This window comes from Centropristis striata, chromosome 22, assembly GCF_030273125.1.
Source record: "Centropristis striata isolate RG_2023a ecotype Rhode Island chromosome 22, C.striata_1.0, whole genome shotgun sequence".
In the NCBI taxonomy this organism is placed as follows: Eukaryota; Metazoa; Chordata; class Actinopteri; order Perciformes; family Serranidae; genus Centropristis; species Centropristis striata.
The window spans coordinates 25,322,170-25,340,316 of NC_081538.1; the positions used below are offsets into that span (position 1 = coordinate 25,322,170).

Consider the following 18,147-nt stretch of genomic DNA (forward strand, 5'->3'; position numbering starts at 1 on the left):
GTATTTAAAAACCTAAAATATTCAGGACCTGAGGGCCCGCTCCGCCCCTGTTGGCATAACTGTTTAGACTCCAGAGAGTCGACATATTCAAGGACACATTTTTTCTGTCCCACATTAAAGAGGCTCTCTGGTGATTTAGTTTGTCACTTCCATTAAGTGAGAGAATAAATGGTCAGAATTGAAGCAGCTGAGGCCGAGATATTCTGACGTTTTGTCCCGAGTATGAGGGCAGAGAGCCACAGAGGTCATTATACTGCTGAATTTACAGGTTTATGGACAGATGAACTGATCATATTGGTGTCCTTGTGCAGGGCGTGCTGGTACCTCAGCTCCCCCCCGGTGAGGAGCCGGCTCCAGTGGAGTCTGAGGTACCTGAGGAGGCCATGGAGAGGCTGGCTCACCTGGAACAGCTGGTGGTCCAGCTGAAGGAGCTCATCAGAGAAAAGGACACCCAGCTCGGCCAGAAGGAGACAGACCTGGCTAATAAAGACACACAGCTCAAGGTAAAAAAAACCCTCTGTGTGTGTGTTTGTTTGTTTGTTTTACAAAATCAAGACTCCAAAAGTCGGTCCACTTTATTCTTTATGTTAGTGTCCTTCATGACTCAGCACTCTTTTGCTCCACAGAGTGAGAAAGAAGAAGCCGACGCTCGCTTCACCAAACTGAAACTGCAGGCCAAGGCCAAGATGGCTTCACTCAACAAGCAGATAAACGATCTGAAAGGACAAGGAGGAGCAACAGTAAGTCTGAATGAGCCAAACTGGTCTGTGTGATAGAGCAATTATTGAAAAATCACCATTTGTTTGACTTATTTTGAAATAATGGTTACTCAACAGGATTACTCATTTACTAACATATATATATATATATATATTTTTTTTTACAGTGGATATTCTAGAATTTAGATGTAATTCAACTGATTAAAAAAAAAAGCATAAAATAATTAATATATAAATGCAAATTTAAAAAAAATATATATATGCAAATAAATAATTCTAAAAATATTTAAATAATAATAAAAAAAAGAAAAATAGACTAAAATAAGTAAGATCAACTATTAAACAATATATATGTATTGATTTTTGTACAAAAATAAAAACAATTAAATATACATTTTTACTTGCATCTTTTCAACCAGGTCATTATGAAATTACTACACAAATTTAACATTTTAACATTGAAAGTAAGATCAACTTTGTTGTAAAGTTAGTACTGAAAACTACTACATCCCGATTAAATGTAAATAAAAACAGAATGCATGAAATGCATGTATAGTTACATACTAAATACATACTAGTGAAATACTTAAAATTCTAAATACTGTAGACCATCATGATAGGTGCAAATTATCATGAGCTAAGTGCATTACAAGTGCAAATTCCAGTCAGGAACTCACCAAAAACGGATGAATGCACGATGCTGTAAGTAAAGATCTGCTGGATTTATAACACCAGACAAAACAAAACTAGCGTTGTTGTGAAATGGAATGCGGCCGACCTTTTCACAACAATGATCCTCTACAGAAGTGTGCCACTCGTCAAACAATAAAGCCTGAAGTTTTTTATCTGACTGGAGCATCTGTTGTGTCTCCAGCCGAGTCCAGACAGCTCGTTCACCGGAGCCGGCGCTGCGGTCGAGGAGGAGCTCCAGGAGCTGAAGAACAAGCTGAGCGAGGAGGAAGTCAAGAGCAGAGAGCTGCAGGAGCGACTCCAGACCACCGAGCAGCTGCTGCAGGAGAAGGAGTCTGCACATGCCGAACAGGTAGCTGGAACTTTTAATTACATTTCATTTTACAAATAACTGGACTGAACTGGACGGACATGCTGTCATCACAGGTGTACTACGGCTCTTGACACTTTGTTTTTTACCCTTTAACCCTCTGGGGTCTATGATCGTGCCGTCCTGATAAGTTTAACAAAAAAACATTCAACATTGACATTCCCAGGTCATATTAAACCAAAGATATGATAATAAAATAAGATAAGATAATAATGATAACATGTAATTTTGCACATAGTTTGTTTTTTGAAGAGTTGCAGCTAACAAGGAAAAAAAACGCCTATAAATATACATGTTTTTATGGGACTTTTTTTAGTATATAGTTTTATTATATTTAAATGTTTACCTATAAATATGTTCGTATATGGATCCTATGTTTACATTTTCAAGTTCCAAAATAGTTCATTGAGCATATTTGTGGTTTTTATTGTAGTAAAAAGTATAATTTTTCAACTCGGATTTCATGATTTTTGTATATTTTTGGGCTCAATATGTTGATAAAGTAGGTTAAATTGAAAAAATAATTGTCAGATCATTTAGGTGAAGAAAAAATGTAGTAAACATTTTTCATGTGGTACATGAAGGATTAAATCACAAGTATTCAAAAACGGCCAAAAACGGCTCAGACCCCAGAGGGTTAACAGCACTTTCAATGTATGGGGCACATTTACATTTATATTTATATTATGATGTGTTATATGTGGGGAACCATGCACAGGTACACAAGCATTTAACTACTGGTTATACCTGTATTATTGAGTATGTGACCAATAAACTTGAATGATTTGAATTGATTTCAAATTTCATGAGGAAGCTCTTTCTGAAGGATTTGTTGTTTCTGCTTTCAGCTGTTGAAGCTGCAGGCTGTGGTCTGTGAGAAAGACGTTCGTTTTCAGGAGCAGATCCAGAAACACGAAGAAGAGCTGCTGCGGGTCACGACTCAGTCTCAAAGCGACGGAGAGCTGCAGCAGGTACAACACACAGTCATGGAAAAAATGATTAGACCACCCTTGTTTTCTTCAATTTCTTGTTCATTTTAATGCCTGGTACAACTAAAGGTACATTTGTTTGGACAAATATAAGATAACAACAAAAACGGCTGATAAGAGTTTAATTTAAGAGCTGATATGCAGACATTTTTCATGGTTTTCTTGATAATAACCAAAATAATCATCAAGAAAACCATGGGAAATGTCTAGATATCAGCTCTTAAATTAAACTCTTAGGAGCTATTTTTGTTGTTATCATTATATTTGTCCAAACAAATGTAGCATTAGTTGTACCAGGCATTAAAATAAACAAGAAATTGAAGAAAACAAGGATGGTCTTATCATTTTCTGACATACTTTTCAGAGGCCAACATTTCCATATTAAACATACTTTTTAAAGTTGGTCTTTTGTAATATTGAATTGAATTTTAGAGACACTGAATTTTAGTTCTTCATTAAATGTAAGCCATAATCATTATAATTAGAAGAAATTAAATAAATTAAGACATGAAATGCTCATTCTGTGTGTTATGGAGCTATATAATGTGTTATTTCCACCTTTTTAAATTGAATCACTGACACAAATAAACTTTTCTATGATATTCTAATTTATTCAGATGCACCTGTAGTTAAGTCAGTTTTATTTGTGTAGCCTAGAAATCAAAAATGTGTCTCTGAGTGCTTTACAGTCTCTACAACACTCATTTCTAATAATAAAACTCTCCGGACCAGGCCAGTGAGCCCTAACTAAACACTTTATTCTGAAATAGCTTGAGCTAAAAACCCACTATTTCATTTAAAGGTTGACTTTTAAACTGAAGTGTCTGTGTTTGTCCTCCTCCCAGGCCCTGCATGCAGCACAGAGACGCTGCGAGGAGCTCGAGGAGTCCCTAAACTCTCGGTCCCAAGTGCTGGAAATGCTGCAGCAGGAAGTTAGCAGCGCTGATCAGCAAAAACAGGTACAATACAGATCCTGACGTACTGGATCTGCAGCTACATGAAGTGTGTTGCTTTAGAAACTGCTGTGGTTATTTTCAGATGCTTCTTCAGTTGTTATGAATACTGCTCCGGCTTGATGAAAAGAAAACTGTTCAAACAGACACACCCTCATCTTGACAGCACATCATTTTTATGCATTGTTTGGCCATGCCACACACACACACACACACACACACACACACACACACAGCACACACACTTAGGCCTGTCACAATTTTTTCCCAGAAACCATCACGATAAATGATAGTATTGTTGTATTGATTTTGTTTTAGTTTTATAACGATATTAGAGCATAATAAGTACATCCTTTTCCACACCAATGAATTTTTAAATCTTGAGAATATCTATCAATCTATCAATCAATCAGACTTTATTAGAATAGCACTTCTCATACAAGAGAAATGTAACACAAAGTGCTTCACGTAAAAAAGGGAAAAAAAAACAAAAAACATAGAAACAAGCAAACACCCTCCACCCAGGTTAGAAGTTAATTAGATAAAATTAGATTAAATAATAAAAAAATAATAAAATAAGGTAAAATAAAATAAAATGTAAAACAAAAGTAAATAATAACAATAAAAAGTTTTAAAAAAACCTAGATAAAAAAAATGAAAAGTGATTCATAGTGGAGACGAGACGTGACAGAGCCGTGAATATCCCGGCATGAAACGGCACAATGAAAGGGGCTATCATGACCGTTAAACACACACTCATACAGTCGTTCTCCTTCTCTCTGTGTCATTTCTGCTCAGATCTTGACGGCTCAGTTCCGGCAGATGGAGCAGGAGCTGACTGAGGCCGCCAGGCAGCTGGAGGAGGAGAGGGTGCAGTGTGGTAGGGCCGCTGCCGAAGCCACAGTCCTCCGCAGCCTGCAGGAGTCAGAGGCAGAGAGAGCGAAGGAGACGGAGCGTGTTCTTCAGGAGGCTCTGGAGAAGGAGGGGATGGAAGTTGCCAGATTGGAGAGAGAACTGGCTCTGATGAAAGAGGCAGAGCTCGCAGCCGTCCAAGCCAGCGCCGACGCTTCAGAGAGCGACAGGGCGGAAATAGCTCGGCTTGAGAGTGAACTTTCTTCTGTGAGAGGAGCGGTCGTCCTCGCCAACCAGGACGCCTCGGAGAAGGAGAAGTCAGATGTAGATAAACTAGAGAGAGAGCTGGAGGCTCTGAGGGAGGGACAGCAAGATGCCCAGAAGAAGGGTGAGATCCTGGCTGAAATCTGGAGACATCTACGTCCTCTGGGTCTGGAAGAAGTACGAGAAGAAGAAGAAGAAGTCCCCGTCCCTGCGGAGCTCTCCCTGTTCCTGGACACGGTGCAGTCTATCCAGACACAGCTGACGCAGCTGAAACATGAACGCAGTGAGAGCGAGCAACAGCGTGCCGAGCTCACCCACACCATGGAAACCCTTCAGGGTAACAACATCATTCTGGTTGGGTCTATTTATAAATTTCACTGCATTCACATCAAACCTTTTAGTTTTGACATGAATTTCTGTTGTTTTCTTTTTAGAACAACTTGACAGAAAAAACACAGAACAGGAGGAAACCACTGAGAAGATCCACCAGCTGGAGCATCAAATTGTGACGGTCAGTGCTTAGAACCTGTTTTCGCCTGGTAAATCTGTATTTCCATGCATTATCTAGATAAAACACCTGGTAGTAAAATATATTGTCGTTATCTTGATGTCTGCATGCAATGTAGATATAGAAATGCAATCTAGAAAATGATAAGAAAAAGAACAATTTGTTTAGTAGAATGAGAAAAACATGACATTTATACAGATGTATTTGTAAGTAGAACTTTAAAGTAAAATTACTCAAAAATACTGATTCAACATGTTAATAAAAAAAATGAAAAGAGCCCCTCTCCCTCCCAAAAAGTCCCATTCAACATGTAAATTAATTGAACATGTGATGGAGGAATACACAGTGCCTGTAGGGGGCGTGGCCTCGTTGGGGGCGTGGCCTCAGCAGCCCTGCAGTAAGCGGTGTGCTGTGTGCATGTGATTGAGGACGTACTGGATCTGCAGCTACATGAAGTGTGTTGCTTTAGAAACTGCTGTGGTTATTTTCAGATGCTTCTTCAGTTGTTATGAATACTGCTCCGGCTTGATGAAAAGAAAACTGTTCAAACAGACACACCCTCATCTTGACAGCACGTCATTTTTATGCATTGTTTGGCCGTGCCACACACACACACACACACACACACACACACACACATCTTTCATGTGATTGAGGAATACCAGATATTTAAGTGTACTTGCATGAAATCTTTAGGTTATTTACAAAACCCCGGTTCTCTGAGTAGCCGAGTGGCTGTCTCACTATGGCGAACGCCTCCTGCGTGACCTCGTCAGAAGCTTAATAACATTACGCCAGGCCCCAATGGCTGGCAAGGGTGACGTCTGTCTGGAGGGGATGGGACCCTCCTCCTAAAGACAAGCTTTTGCACGTTTATACTAGTTATTAACTTTTATTCGATTCCATTTTTTTGTATTGGTGTTATGCTGCAGCTAAAAGTGCAATTTCCTGAGGGATTAATAAAGTTCCCGTCTGTCTGTCCCTATAAATTCCCATGGAAAGTTTCAAACTTAAAAAATACCTGGCATTTTGCAACCTTATTTGGAATGCAGCAGTATTTTTTTTTTTTTTGGCCAGTCAAAACTAACGACAGGAGGAGTTAGGTGACCTTTCAACTTGCAGGACAGGTTTTCTTCTTCAGAATGTGGTTGTGTTGTACGGATCACATTCACACCTGACAGAGATCACGATGTGAGCCTGACCGTCTCCAAATGTTGACTTCCCTCTCCGTGCTTTTACATCAGATACGATACCAGGATACAGATCCTGTTAACACAAAATATTTAAAAACACAGAAGCAACTTTGTGCTTTAACACGAGAAGTTAGCAGCTCGTTTTAGTTGTAAACTTCAAAAAGAAATCTTCAATAAGCTCCGTGTGATTCTCTGCAAGTTTTATCATCTCTGCTGAGCTTTAACTTCAAAGTTTCTCTTTGCCTTTGTACAGAGTTTCTGTGTTTCTGTTTATATGATTAGAAATGGTGTTGAAGTTGAAGACTGGAAGCTTAGTATAAGCTGAGGTATAAGAAGTCAAAGTAGCTCTCAGATGTCTGTGTACAAAGAGAGACAACCGTGTCTTCGTCATTACTTTCATTAAAATACAGTTTGCAGGAGTTTTATTCTGAGCTGGGACTCAGTCAGACTGGTCTGATCCTCTGCACCTGGTCCAGGGTCAAAGTCCAGGGTCAGGACTTGTGTCTAGCCATCTGATGTCTGCCGGTCTCAGACAGGACAAACACAGGGTCAGACAGGACTCCACCTCTGTGCCTAATCCCCTCTGCACTGATCCACTGCTGCACCTGACCGCCTTATCCGACCTTCACCTCACGCTACAGCCGTATACGCTGCTGATAGAGACTTAGGAACAACCACAGAGCCTCTATAGTGTCGCCCCCCTTCTTTTTTCTGCAGTAAATGTTTAATCATGAGAGGAAAAAGTTTAAATCCTGCCAATTTTTCACATTTTCTTGTTCCAGATGTCTGAAAAAGAGGCAGACGTGACAGAACCAGCAGCACAGGATTCATCTGAAGCTAAAAAAGGTACAAAAAGGATTTGGTTTCCCGAAATAAAATTCACACGTTACATGAAAACTGAATCAAACATAATGGTTGAGATCAGAGCACTCACATGTACAGTGAAAGGGATTTTGCTCAGCTTGTCAGAGGCGTTCGTTTACCTTTTATTCAGTGCCAAAACAAATACAGAGTTGTTATTTACAGTCCTGCTGATATCTTCAGGCTTCAGTATTTGGGTAGAAATTTGAGGAACTTGTAATTTGCATTTATTTAAATTTTATGTGACTGTAAACTTCTATTTTAATACATTTGTGTACAACGATAGTTACTAGCTCCTTTATAGGTTTAGATTTTTAATGTCAAATTGAAACAACAAATAAATAATTATGCTTCAGAGCTGATATAATTCAACAAGTCAATCAACAGAATTTTTTTTCCCATCTGTTGTGATGATCAATTAATCGTTTTATCTTTGTGCCTCACTTTTAAAAATATTTTCTGTAGATTTTTATTCTTTGATTTTTGTTTTTAACCTACATCAGATAACTAACTTCCAAATACCCTTTCCTTTTCAAAAGTTTTTTTTTTTAACCCTTTAACTGTTTTTTTTATAGAAAAAAACCCACAAAAATGTATTTCTTCTTAACATTATTTTTCACTTTTTATTGAGTTCAATCTTTTAACCTGATAATCATTTTCTGAATTTGAACCCTTTTAATGCAATTAAGTTAAAAAAAGATTTATTTTATATAGATTTTTTTTATTCATGATGTCCCTTATTTTCCCAAAACCACTGCAAAAAACATATATTAACATTATTTTCCACTTAATTTTTTTAACCAACACCAGATGACTAACTTCCAAATAACCTTTCTTTTTTAGAATTTTAACCGTTTAAATTTATTTTTCAATGAAAAAAACCCACAAAATTATATTTTTTCTCTGTATACCAAATGCTCAAAAAGTCACACAAATTTAATGGCATATGCATTAACGCAACCAAAATGAATGTATTTTTAAAAACTAAAATGTCCCTAATGTGTTGCCCAAGGGTTAATTAATTTTCCTACAATGTTTTTCTAATTATTTCCTCCTTTTGTTGGCTTCCATAGGGCACATACTGGAACTGGAGCAGCAGCTTCTAGAAAAAGACAACGAGCTGGTTGCTCTGCGAGAGTCCCTCAGACTGGCTAACGAGAAAAGCTCCAGCGGGGCTGCATCAAGTGAAAGCTACGATGAGACTCCAGATCAGCCTCAGGATGCCAGCACGCCCCCCTCTGACAGTTCTCCAGTCCTTCCTGACTTCATGCAGGACACACAAGAAGAAGAGGAGACCACTTTAGTTGCTGAGGACACTTCGGTCCTCTCCATATCTGCTGATCACGACAGCAGCCCGGAGCTCATCGGACACCAGTCTGAGTCCCCGGAGGAATCCAAAGGCACCTCGTCAGACGAGATGGTGGCCAGCAGTGACTCAGAGGTGGCCCACAGCAGCTGGACCCTCCTGGAAGCCGTGAATCAGGACGGGGGACAGGAGTGGCCGTCCATGCTGCAGGACTTCGGCCAGCTGCAGCTGCAGTCGTGGGAGGCGACGAGCATGGAGCAGGAAAGCTCCACGGTGCAAGTCGAGTCTTCGTCCGTCATCATCCGAGAGACGGTGCAACTTCACGTGACGCAGCAGAGTTCTTCCACTACAGAAGGCAGCGTGTCCTCCGGTCAGGTGTTCGCTCAGGCCTTGGCCGAGGAGCTTCAGAAGAGGTACAGCGAGCTTCTGGCTGAACTTCAGAGGCTCAGAGAGGCAGCGGCAGAGTCGCAGGAGAAGATCAAGAACCTGGAAGAAGAAACACAGTCGCTTACTGCTGCTAAAGAAGAGGCGGAGTCCCAGACTAATAGTTTTATAGATGAACTTAAATCAGCCAGAGAGGAGCTTCAGCAAAGCAGCTCTGTGGTGCAGAAACACAGCGTTGAAATGCAGCTTCTAGAGGAGCAGATAGAGCTTTTAAGCACAGCGAATACAACCAAAGACGAGAAGATCGAGGCGCTGCAGACGGATCTGGAAACGGCCCGCCAAGCTTTCTCCGAGCAGGAGGGGCAGGCCAGGATGCTGAGCGTTCAGCTGGAGGACAGAGAGCTGCTCTCCTCTGAGCTTGAAAGGAGGCTTCAAGATATGGAGAACAGCATGTTGGAGTACTCGCAAACATCAGAGCTCAACAACGACACCTTGTCGAAGAAGGAGACGGAGATCAGCGAGCTGCAGCTACGCCTGAGCCAGAAAGAGCATGAGGTGATGGAGCTCAGCGACAGCATGTCTGCTAAACTCCTCCAAGCAGAAGAAGAGAAGTACCAGATAGGCAGTGAAGTCAGTAAACTAAAGGAGCAGTTAGAGGAACTGGAGAAAGTCAGAGAGGAGAAACAGAAAGGGAGCTCTGAAGACTCTGAAGCTGCTGATGTTGGTGATGAAGTTGGCAGTTTGCGACAGGAGAAAGAAGCGCTGGTAACCCAACTGGTGACTACAAAGAAGAAGCTGCAGGCTGCTCTCGTACAACGCAAAGAGCTCATGAGGAAGGTGGCTGATTTTGAGGTAGAAGCAAAGAAAAGGAAAGAGCAGGATGAAACAGCAAAGGGAGAAACTCCTGCAGAGGTAGAACAAGCTAGAGGACAAGAGATTCAGGAAATGGAGGCTAAGCTAATCGAACTGGAGCAAGCTTTAAGATCCAGAGAAGAGGCAGCCGAGGCTCTCGAGGTGAAAATCAGCCAGCAGGATCAAGTTCTCACCGAGACGCTCGCTCTGAATAAAAAGCTCAGCGAAGAAGCTGAAAACTCTCAGCAGGCCGACAACTCTTCTGAGACAACTGCGCTACAGTCCCAGGTGGCCTCTCTGGAAGCAGAGTGCGAAACTCTTCAGAAGAAAGTTCAGGAGGCCCAAGAGTCTCGCAAGGAAACCATCCGCAAAGCAAAAGAGAAAGACAGGCACCACCGCGAGCAGCTGAAGCAGCAGAAAGAAGAGTACAGCGAGCTTGTCGAGCGATTTGAGGTTCAGAGCGGCGAGCGAGATGTTCTCATGACCAAACTGAGAGATTTAGAAGAAAAAGCGAGCACTGAAAGAGATCTCGCTCACCAAGAGACCAAACAACTGGCTGAGAACTTAGGAAAGCAGACAGCAGGTGATTGGGTCCAGGAGGATTGGGTGGATTTTGCCACGTCTGAGAGCGATTCGGCACAAGCACAATCCAGTGATCCGGTTCAGCCTCCTGCAGAGCAGTCGGATTCTGCACAAATGGAGGTGGAAGCTCTCAGAGCGGAGATCCAGGCCATGCAGAGGGCTCACACAGAGCTAGAAACACAGCTGCAGGAAACCCAGACCAGTTTGTCACTGAAGGAGGCTGATTTATTGGAATTAAGCAAAGAGCTGCAAGAGCTGAGAGAGAAGGAAAAGCAGATTGATGCACTTACAGAGGAAATTAATGATCTCAGAGAAAAGCATCACCAAGCCGAGTCTTACGCCGAAACCCTGAAAGCAGAGATGCACGCAGCGGTCGAAGCAGCTTCTGCAGATTCCTCATCCTCCATTACGACTCTTCAGACCGAAGTGGAGGACTTCAAGCGGTTCCTCGACAGTAAGAACAATGAAATCATGGAGCTGAGTCAGCAGCTCAGCGAGCAGAACTCTCTCATAAGCTCGATGCAGGAGACGGTGTCGCAGAAGGATCAGCTGATATCTTCTCTAGAGGACGGACTGAAGGCCGAGCAAGAGAAAAACCAAAAGGTGGAGGTGGAGGTTCCTCAGAAGCAAGAGGAAGACAGCGAGGCAAAGATCCAGCAGCTTCAGCGGAAACTTCAGGCGGCTCTGATCTCTCGCAAAGAGGCCTTAAAAGAAAACAAAACCCAGAAGGAACAACTGGCTTCAGCTGAGACGCTCACAGCCGAACTGCAGCAGAGAATAAAGTCAGCGGAGGACGAGCTGGACAAGCTGAGAGCAGAAAGAGTTCGACTGATCGATGAGGTCGACCGGACGTTGTTGGAAAACCAAAGTCTGGGATCGTCCTGCGAGAGCCTCAAACTAGCGATGGAGGGCATTCTGAACGAGAAAGACGCCTGCAAGAGAGAAGTGGAGCTGGCGAAAGAAGAGGCGGCCAAAAGCTGCAGAGAATGGGAGGAGAAGGTGCAAAGCATGAAGGAGGAGTACGAGACGCTGCTCAAGTCGTACGAGAACGTGAGCGACGAGGCGGAGCGCGTGAGGCGCGTCCTGGAAGCCGCCAGGCAGGAGAGACAGGAGCTGGCGGCCAGGGTGAGGTCGCACGAGGCCGGGAGGCAAGAAGCCGAGAGACAGGCGGAGGAGGCGCAAAAAGAGGTGGACACGGTGAAGGACAAAATGAGAAAGTTCGCCAAAACTAAGCAGCAGAAAATCCTGGAGCTGGAGGAGGAGAATGAGAGACTGAGAGAGATGCAGGAGAAGACGGGAATAAAACGAGAGGGCAGGGCGATGAAGGGAGAGGTTGACAGACTTAAAGATGATCTGGGGGCTCTGAGAGCGGAGCTGGATGCTACTGTGGCAGAAAGAGACTCTTTAGGGCAGCAGATCGAGGAGTTAAAGGAACAACTCTCACAAACAGAAGAGAAGGAGGAGAAGGTGATTCAGGCTCCTCTGATGAGCTCTGCAGTTGTCGTAGAAGAGGTGATCGCTGCCCAGCAATCTAACGTAACCATGACCACAGCAGAACCTGTTGGGAGTCAGTATGAAGACGAAGAAAAACCTGCTGAAGAGACGCCAGCTGAAGAAAAAGCTGCACCAGAGACACATTCACAACCTGCTGAGGAAAAAGCAGAAATGAATGTTTTATTAGAGGATAAAATGAGGGAGATGGAGGCAGCTGTTAACGCAGAGAGGGAGCTGTGGAAGGAACAGGAGGCTGGACTCAAAGAGGAGCTGGCCTCTCTTGAGCGAGATCTTCAGGAGAGCAGAGAGAAGGAGAGCCTTGTCGCTTCTCTAGAGACGTGCATTCAAGAGGGCAAAGAGAGAGAGAAGAGCCTGGTCGAAGAGGGTTCCAAGAGGGAAGCTCAGTTCAAAGAGCTGCTCAGAAGCCTGGAAACGGAGAAAGACAACCTGGAGGAGCGTCTGATGAACCAGCTGGCTCAGCTCAACGGGAGCATCGCCGGCTACCAGCAGGAGGCGTCGGACAACAGGGAGCACCTGGCCGAGCTGCAGCGGGAGGTGGAGCGGCTGGAGAGGGAGCGGGCGGAGCTGGAGGCCGAGGCTCAGAGCGAGAGCGACCGCGCGGCGAGGCTGGAGGAGGACATGAGGCAGGCGCAGAGGGAGAGAGCCGAAGCCGAGGCAGAGTCCGGGAAGCAGAGGGAGCTGGAGCAGCAGCTGAAGTCAGCTCAGAGGGTCCGAGAGGGCAGCCAGAGCCGGGCGCGGCAGCTGGAGGAGCTGCTGAGGGAGAAGCAGCTGGAGGTGCGTCAGCTGCAGAAGGACTGCATCAAGTACCAGGAGAGGATCAGCGAGCTGGGCAGAGAAGCTAAGGCGCTCCAGCTCGGCTACGACGAGCTCCACAAGAAGCTAGAGCAGTCCCAGCTGGAGACTTCCAAAACCACAGAAGACCTGAAGAGGACTGAAGCGGAGCTGGACAGCTGTAAAACTCAGCTGGTCGAGGCTCAGAAGCAGGCGAGCGAGGCGTTAGCGGAGAAAACGACCCTCGAACAGAACGGCCAACAGAAGGAGGCGGCGATGAAAGCGGAGGCGGAGCAAACCCTGGACTCTGTGAGGTTCAGGCTGGGAGCCGAGCTGAAGGAGATGGAGCTGAGGCTGGAGGAGGTGGAGAGGGAACGGGACAAGGAGGAGGAAGCCACTCTGGAGGCCAGAGACGTGGCAGAAGGAGCAGAGAGACGAGCGCAGGAGACACAAGCCCGTCTGGACGAGTCTCTAGCCAGGTTAGCTGCCTTCTCACGCTGCATGTCCTCACTGCAAGACGACCGGGACAGAGTTCTAGACGAGACTCGACAGTGGGAGACCCGCTTTAATGACGCTCTGCGGGGTAAGGAGGCTGAAGTTCGAGAGACTGAAATCAAAGCTAAGGAACTGGCAGAGCAGCTTCAGAAAGAATCGTCCCTTAAAGAGGAACTTCAGCTGTCAGTGGACAGGTAAATGTTGTTTGTCTATTCTGCCCTACAAAGCCTAACTGCAGTTACTACATTTATGGTCAAAATTGAGTTAGAACTAAAAATAAACTCCTTGATGTCTGTTTTATCTTGTGACGAAGTTTTAGATTTCAATTTTGGTTTATTTCAGAGAAACAATTATATAAAAACCACAAAATCCAACTCAAAACCAAGCAGTAATTGCACTTACCATGGTCTGCTTTGGATATATATACTAATTAAACATAACAATAATAGAAATTATAAGTTTATTTGAAAGGGAAATTATTATCTTGATAGTGATTAAGTAAAAATAGTGAGATAAAATTATATTCAGACTAAAATATAATATTTCTTTATAATATTAAGTCTAAAATACAAATAGAATAGAATAGAGTTGTTAAACACTTTTAAATACACTTCTAACAAATCAATTTGAAAATGAAAAATATATATAAATGCTGAAAGAAGACAACAGCATTGTTGTTACTGCATTCTTATTTTGCATTACAATAAGATCCTTTTACAGCAATGCAGTAGCTACGTTTACAGGGTCAAAGGTCAAATAAATCATCATGCCATCATCAATGTATGTAGAAACAAGTGCCATATCACTTATCTACATATAACCCATTTGGCTGGCCAGTTAAAACACGTTAAAAAACTTTAAAGCAGCTTTTCTCAGTTTTACCTTTTGCGTAGTTACTGCAGTTAGACTTTGTAGGGCAGTGTTGTGATCAGCTGTTTGGCACAAAACTGATCCGATTTCTTTCCTTTCAGGCTGGAGAAAGCAGACAAAGAATGGCAGCTGAAACTGGAAGAGGAGACGAGGAGACTCACAGAGAGCCAAGCCGCCTTAGAGGAGGAGAGGAGCAAACTTCAGCAAACTTCAACCGAGCTGCAGTCCGCACAGACTGAAGCCCACGCCCTGAAAATCGAGTTGGAGAGTCTAAACCAGAGGGCCAGAGCTCTGGAGGAGGCTGTGGGCCGGCTGCAGGGCGAAGTGGACCAGGCCAGGACGGAGCTGAGGGAGAGGGAGGCAGAAGAGAGGCGGCTGTGTCTGAACGTGGAGCAGCTGGAGACGGATCTGAGGTCCTCCAAGGCCTTGACGGAGAGTCTGCAGACAGAGTTACATGAGAAGGAAAAGAGAGAGGTGGAGATGCTGGGAGAGAAGGAGCAAGCTGTTACACAGGTATGTTTCCATCTACAGTACATACTGATGATGCCCGAACAAATCTTTCTCTTACTGGTTCTAATGCTCTTTAAGTCTTTCAAGTTAAGAGCAGACTGCCCCCTTCTGGCGATTATAGTTATTACAAAAACAACTAAACACCATTCTGGGTCCTTTTTTTTTTTTGAGAATCGGTGGTTGTGGGCAGTGGACGTTTAGGGGGAGATAGCAGGTCAACAATAAATGCCACATAGAAGTGATGACATCATCTGAAAGCTGTGAACCTGAAGATTAATTTGAGATGCAGCTCGGCACTGTGTGTCAAGTTGTTCTGGTCTAAAATATCTAATGAAAAAGACTTAAAGAATTCATTAATTATTTGTTGAAACCTATTATGGTGAATAAAGGGACATAACATTAGGGTACGCTTTCTGTCCCATAAGTTGTTGCAGCAATTTTTGGGTTGATACCATTTGTTACACACATTTGGTGCTGAATAATGCAATTTTATTCATATCGAGAATGGATAAAAATGGTCAGAAAAACCCTCCAGAATATAACATCAATAAGCCAAGACCTGTGGAACGACATAGAAGACTCCATGCTGAGATTTGGGTTCAAAAACTTTGGCCATTTTGGAGATTTCTGTATTTGCAGTGATTGGATGACGAGCACTTCTGTTCTTCAAGCTGTTGAGAAACCCTCTTATTGTCAATATGGCTAGGAAAGCTACACATCCTCTGAATGCTCTAGGTCTCTAGTTTGTGGTTGTAAAGTTTCATGAGGCTGTGATTATCTTAAAGGTCACAGCAGCTTGTTTTATACACTGAGGTCGAGACTCAAGAAAGGCCCTCACTGCAATGGACTGGCTCCTACTGATGACTAACATCATCCCACATGAAGAGAACTGGACTCATTGAATCCACAAGAGTCTCAGCTTTCCACTGATACCCAGTTTATGTGATTCAAAGCCTGTTTAGGGACCTCAGTATGCACAAAAATTCACATATAGTAGGCCGAAATAGCACATTTGTACTACATGAGAAAAAATATGTGGGTTTTGCCTTAAACTGCATGTTATCAGCATAAAGTAGGCATGTATGTAAAGAGGAGACTTGTGGGAACCAAGAGAGCCTATTTTCATTCACATAGCATGATGTCAGAGGTCACATGACCGCTTTGAAAATAGCCAAAAGAGCCTAACTTTGCAGCGTTTTTTCAACAACTTCATATCAGTATCTTCAGTAAACTCCTTCTCAATAGGTTAAATCAACAATTAACAGGTCAAATCACACAGCAAAATAATATATAGAGGCAACTGTTGTAGTGCAATAAAAGTCAGATTATAAATTTTAAGATGTGACTAAAAAACAAGTAGTGTTGCCAGCCTAACATGCAGAGGGATGATTTAATTGCAAAGGCGCTATCTCCCCCGTGCTTTAACCTAACCTATCCTAACCTTTGACCTAATAAGTTTAAAATATTGTTCATGAATAACAAATTGCTTTTTCCCAGGCTGCAGAGGAGGCTCGAAAGGAGGCCAACAGCAGGGCACAAGGAGCCGAGGAGGAGCTGGAGCAGAGAAGAGGGGAGCTGCGGGATCTGGAAGAAAAACTGCGAAAGGCAGAGGAAGAGAGCAACAACAGGAAAACCAAACTAGACTCTTTCATGAAGGCCATGGGCTCCCTGCAGGACGACAGAGACAGAGTCCTCAACATGTACAAACAGCTGGAGGAGAAACACCTGCAGGTAACTCACATACATTTAAGGCTCATAACATCTGGAGAGCTTTGTTTTCGTAGCCAGTATAATGTTTGTGTTGTGTCTCAGGTGATGATGGAGAAGGACGGGCTGATCCAGGAAGCAGCGGGGGAGAACAACAGCCTGAAGGAGGAGCTGCGCTCTCTGCTGGTCCAGAGAGACGACCTGTATGCTGAGAAGGCCCAGCTGTCAGCTCAGCTCCACGGCTACCGGGACGAACTGAACCAAGTCCTGAGCATGAAGGATTCCCAACACAAACAGCTTCTGGCCGCCCAGAGAGAGCGGATCGCCTCTCTGGAAAAGGAGCGTGTAGGATTAGAGAATCAGTTAAAGAGCCTCAGCAGAGCCAGAGAGACGGAAGTAGAAGCAGTGAGAGTGGAGAGGGAGACTCTGAGCCAGGCTGCCGACTTAAAAACAGCTCCTCAGGTCGTAGATGCTCCTGGTGCTGAAGTAGAGAAGCTGAGGGAGCAGCTGCAAGCAGCGAGAGAACAAGTCGAGGCTTTGGAGGAGAGCCTGGAGAGGGAGAGGCAAGAGCAGGAGGGCAAGAGCAAAGAGCTGGCCGAGCTGCGATGGGAGGGAGGCGTGATGCGGACGGAGTCGGAGAGCGCTCAGGAGAGGGTGGCGGAGCTGGCCAGGGACCTGCTGATGGTGGAGCAGAGTCTGCTGCAGGAGAAGGAGACGACGACGCGGCTGAGAGCGGAGAACGAGTCGTTCTCAAAGGCCATGGCCTCGCTCCAGGACAGCAGGGACCAGGCAGAGAACAAAGCTCAGGAGCTGAGCCTGAAGCTGGAGGAGATGAGTAAGGTGGCCGGTGGCCACGTGGGGCCCAGCGGCCCCGGAGGCTCCACCGGAGAAGTGTGGGGGCTGAAGAACGCCCTGCAAGCCCTGCAGAACGACAGGGAGAGACTGGTGAGGTCCTCTACCTTTCATTGTACCACCCTGGGGTCAGTGGGCTCATGGAGCTACAGCGAGCTTAATTTTTCTGACAGAGAAGATGTTAATATCAATGAAACATAAGATCTAAGGAATCCATTGGTACCAAGCATGTCAGGACAAACGCTGCAAAGTTAGGCTTCTTTTTTTTTTGCTACATAATTAAGCATTGCGATTTCCAAAACGATCTTCTGACATCATAATTTATGAATGAAAATGTTTTTTTTGGGGTTCCCACAAGCATGCTTTATTATGACGACACGCATGCCTATTGTATTTGAACATTTCTACATAAACAGTCAAATGGACTTCAGAAAGCAATACAATGATATTCTGAACCCTTGTGCACCTTAATAGGTTTAATTCATTGATTAAGTCAATTTATTATAGATTTATGAGCAGAACAACACAGTGCTGAGCTGCATCCCAAATTAATCTTCAGATCCTCAGCTTTCAGATGATGTTCACCACTTCTATGGGGCATTAGTTGTTGACCTGCTATCTCCCCCTAAAAGTCCACTGCCCACAATCAATCAATCAATCAATCAATCAAACTTTATTTATATAGCGTTTTTCATACATATAAATGCAACACAAAGTGCTTTACAAAAAATAAGAATAAAAACAGACAAATGACAAAACCCAGCCCTCCCATCCCCACATACACATCTGTATGTACACATACACAAACCCCCAATTCTGGATATCAAAACTCTCCCCTCAAAGAATATAAATACTGATGTGAGCAGAGTTTTTTTACAGCATTTCAACATTTATTTCTTTTAAT

The 18,147-nt window shown here is 43.8% G+C and overlaps 1 protein-coding gene across 1 annotated transcript in view; it reads left to right on the forward strand.

Moving 5' to 3' along the window:
* golgb1 (golgin B1) overlaps positions 1–18,147 on the forward strand; it is a 28,961-nt gene that overhangs the window by 3,138 nt on the left and 7,676 nt on the right. The window contains exons 3-14 of the mRNA XM_059325574.1: positions 312–503; positions 627–740; positions 1,594–1,761; positions 2,628–2,750; positions 3,614–3,727; positions 4,520–5,174; positions 5,272–5,348; positions 7,321–7,384; positions 8,473–13,498; positions 14,276–14,687; positions 16,182–16,415; positions 16,497–17,336. Of these exons, the coding sequence (XP_059181557.1) occupies positions 312–503; positions 627–740; positions 1,594–1,761; positions 2,628–2,750; positions 3,614–3,727; positions 4,520–5,174; positions 5,272–5,348; positions 7,321–7,384; positions 8,473–13,498; positions 14,276–14,687; positions 16,182–16,415; positions 16,497–17,336 (8,019 nt within the window). The remainder of the gene's footprint in view (positions 1–311; positions 504–626; positions 741–1,593; positions 1,762–2,627; positions 2,751–3,613; positions 3,728–4,519; positions 5,175–5,271; positions 5,349–7,320; positions 7,385–8,472; positions 13,499–14,275; positions 14,688–16,181; positions 16,416–16,496; positions 17,337–18,147) is intronic.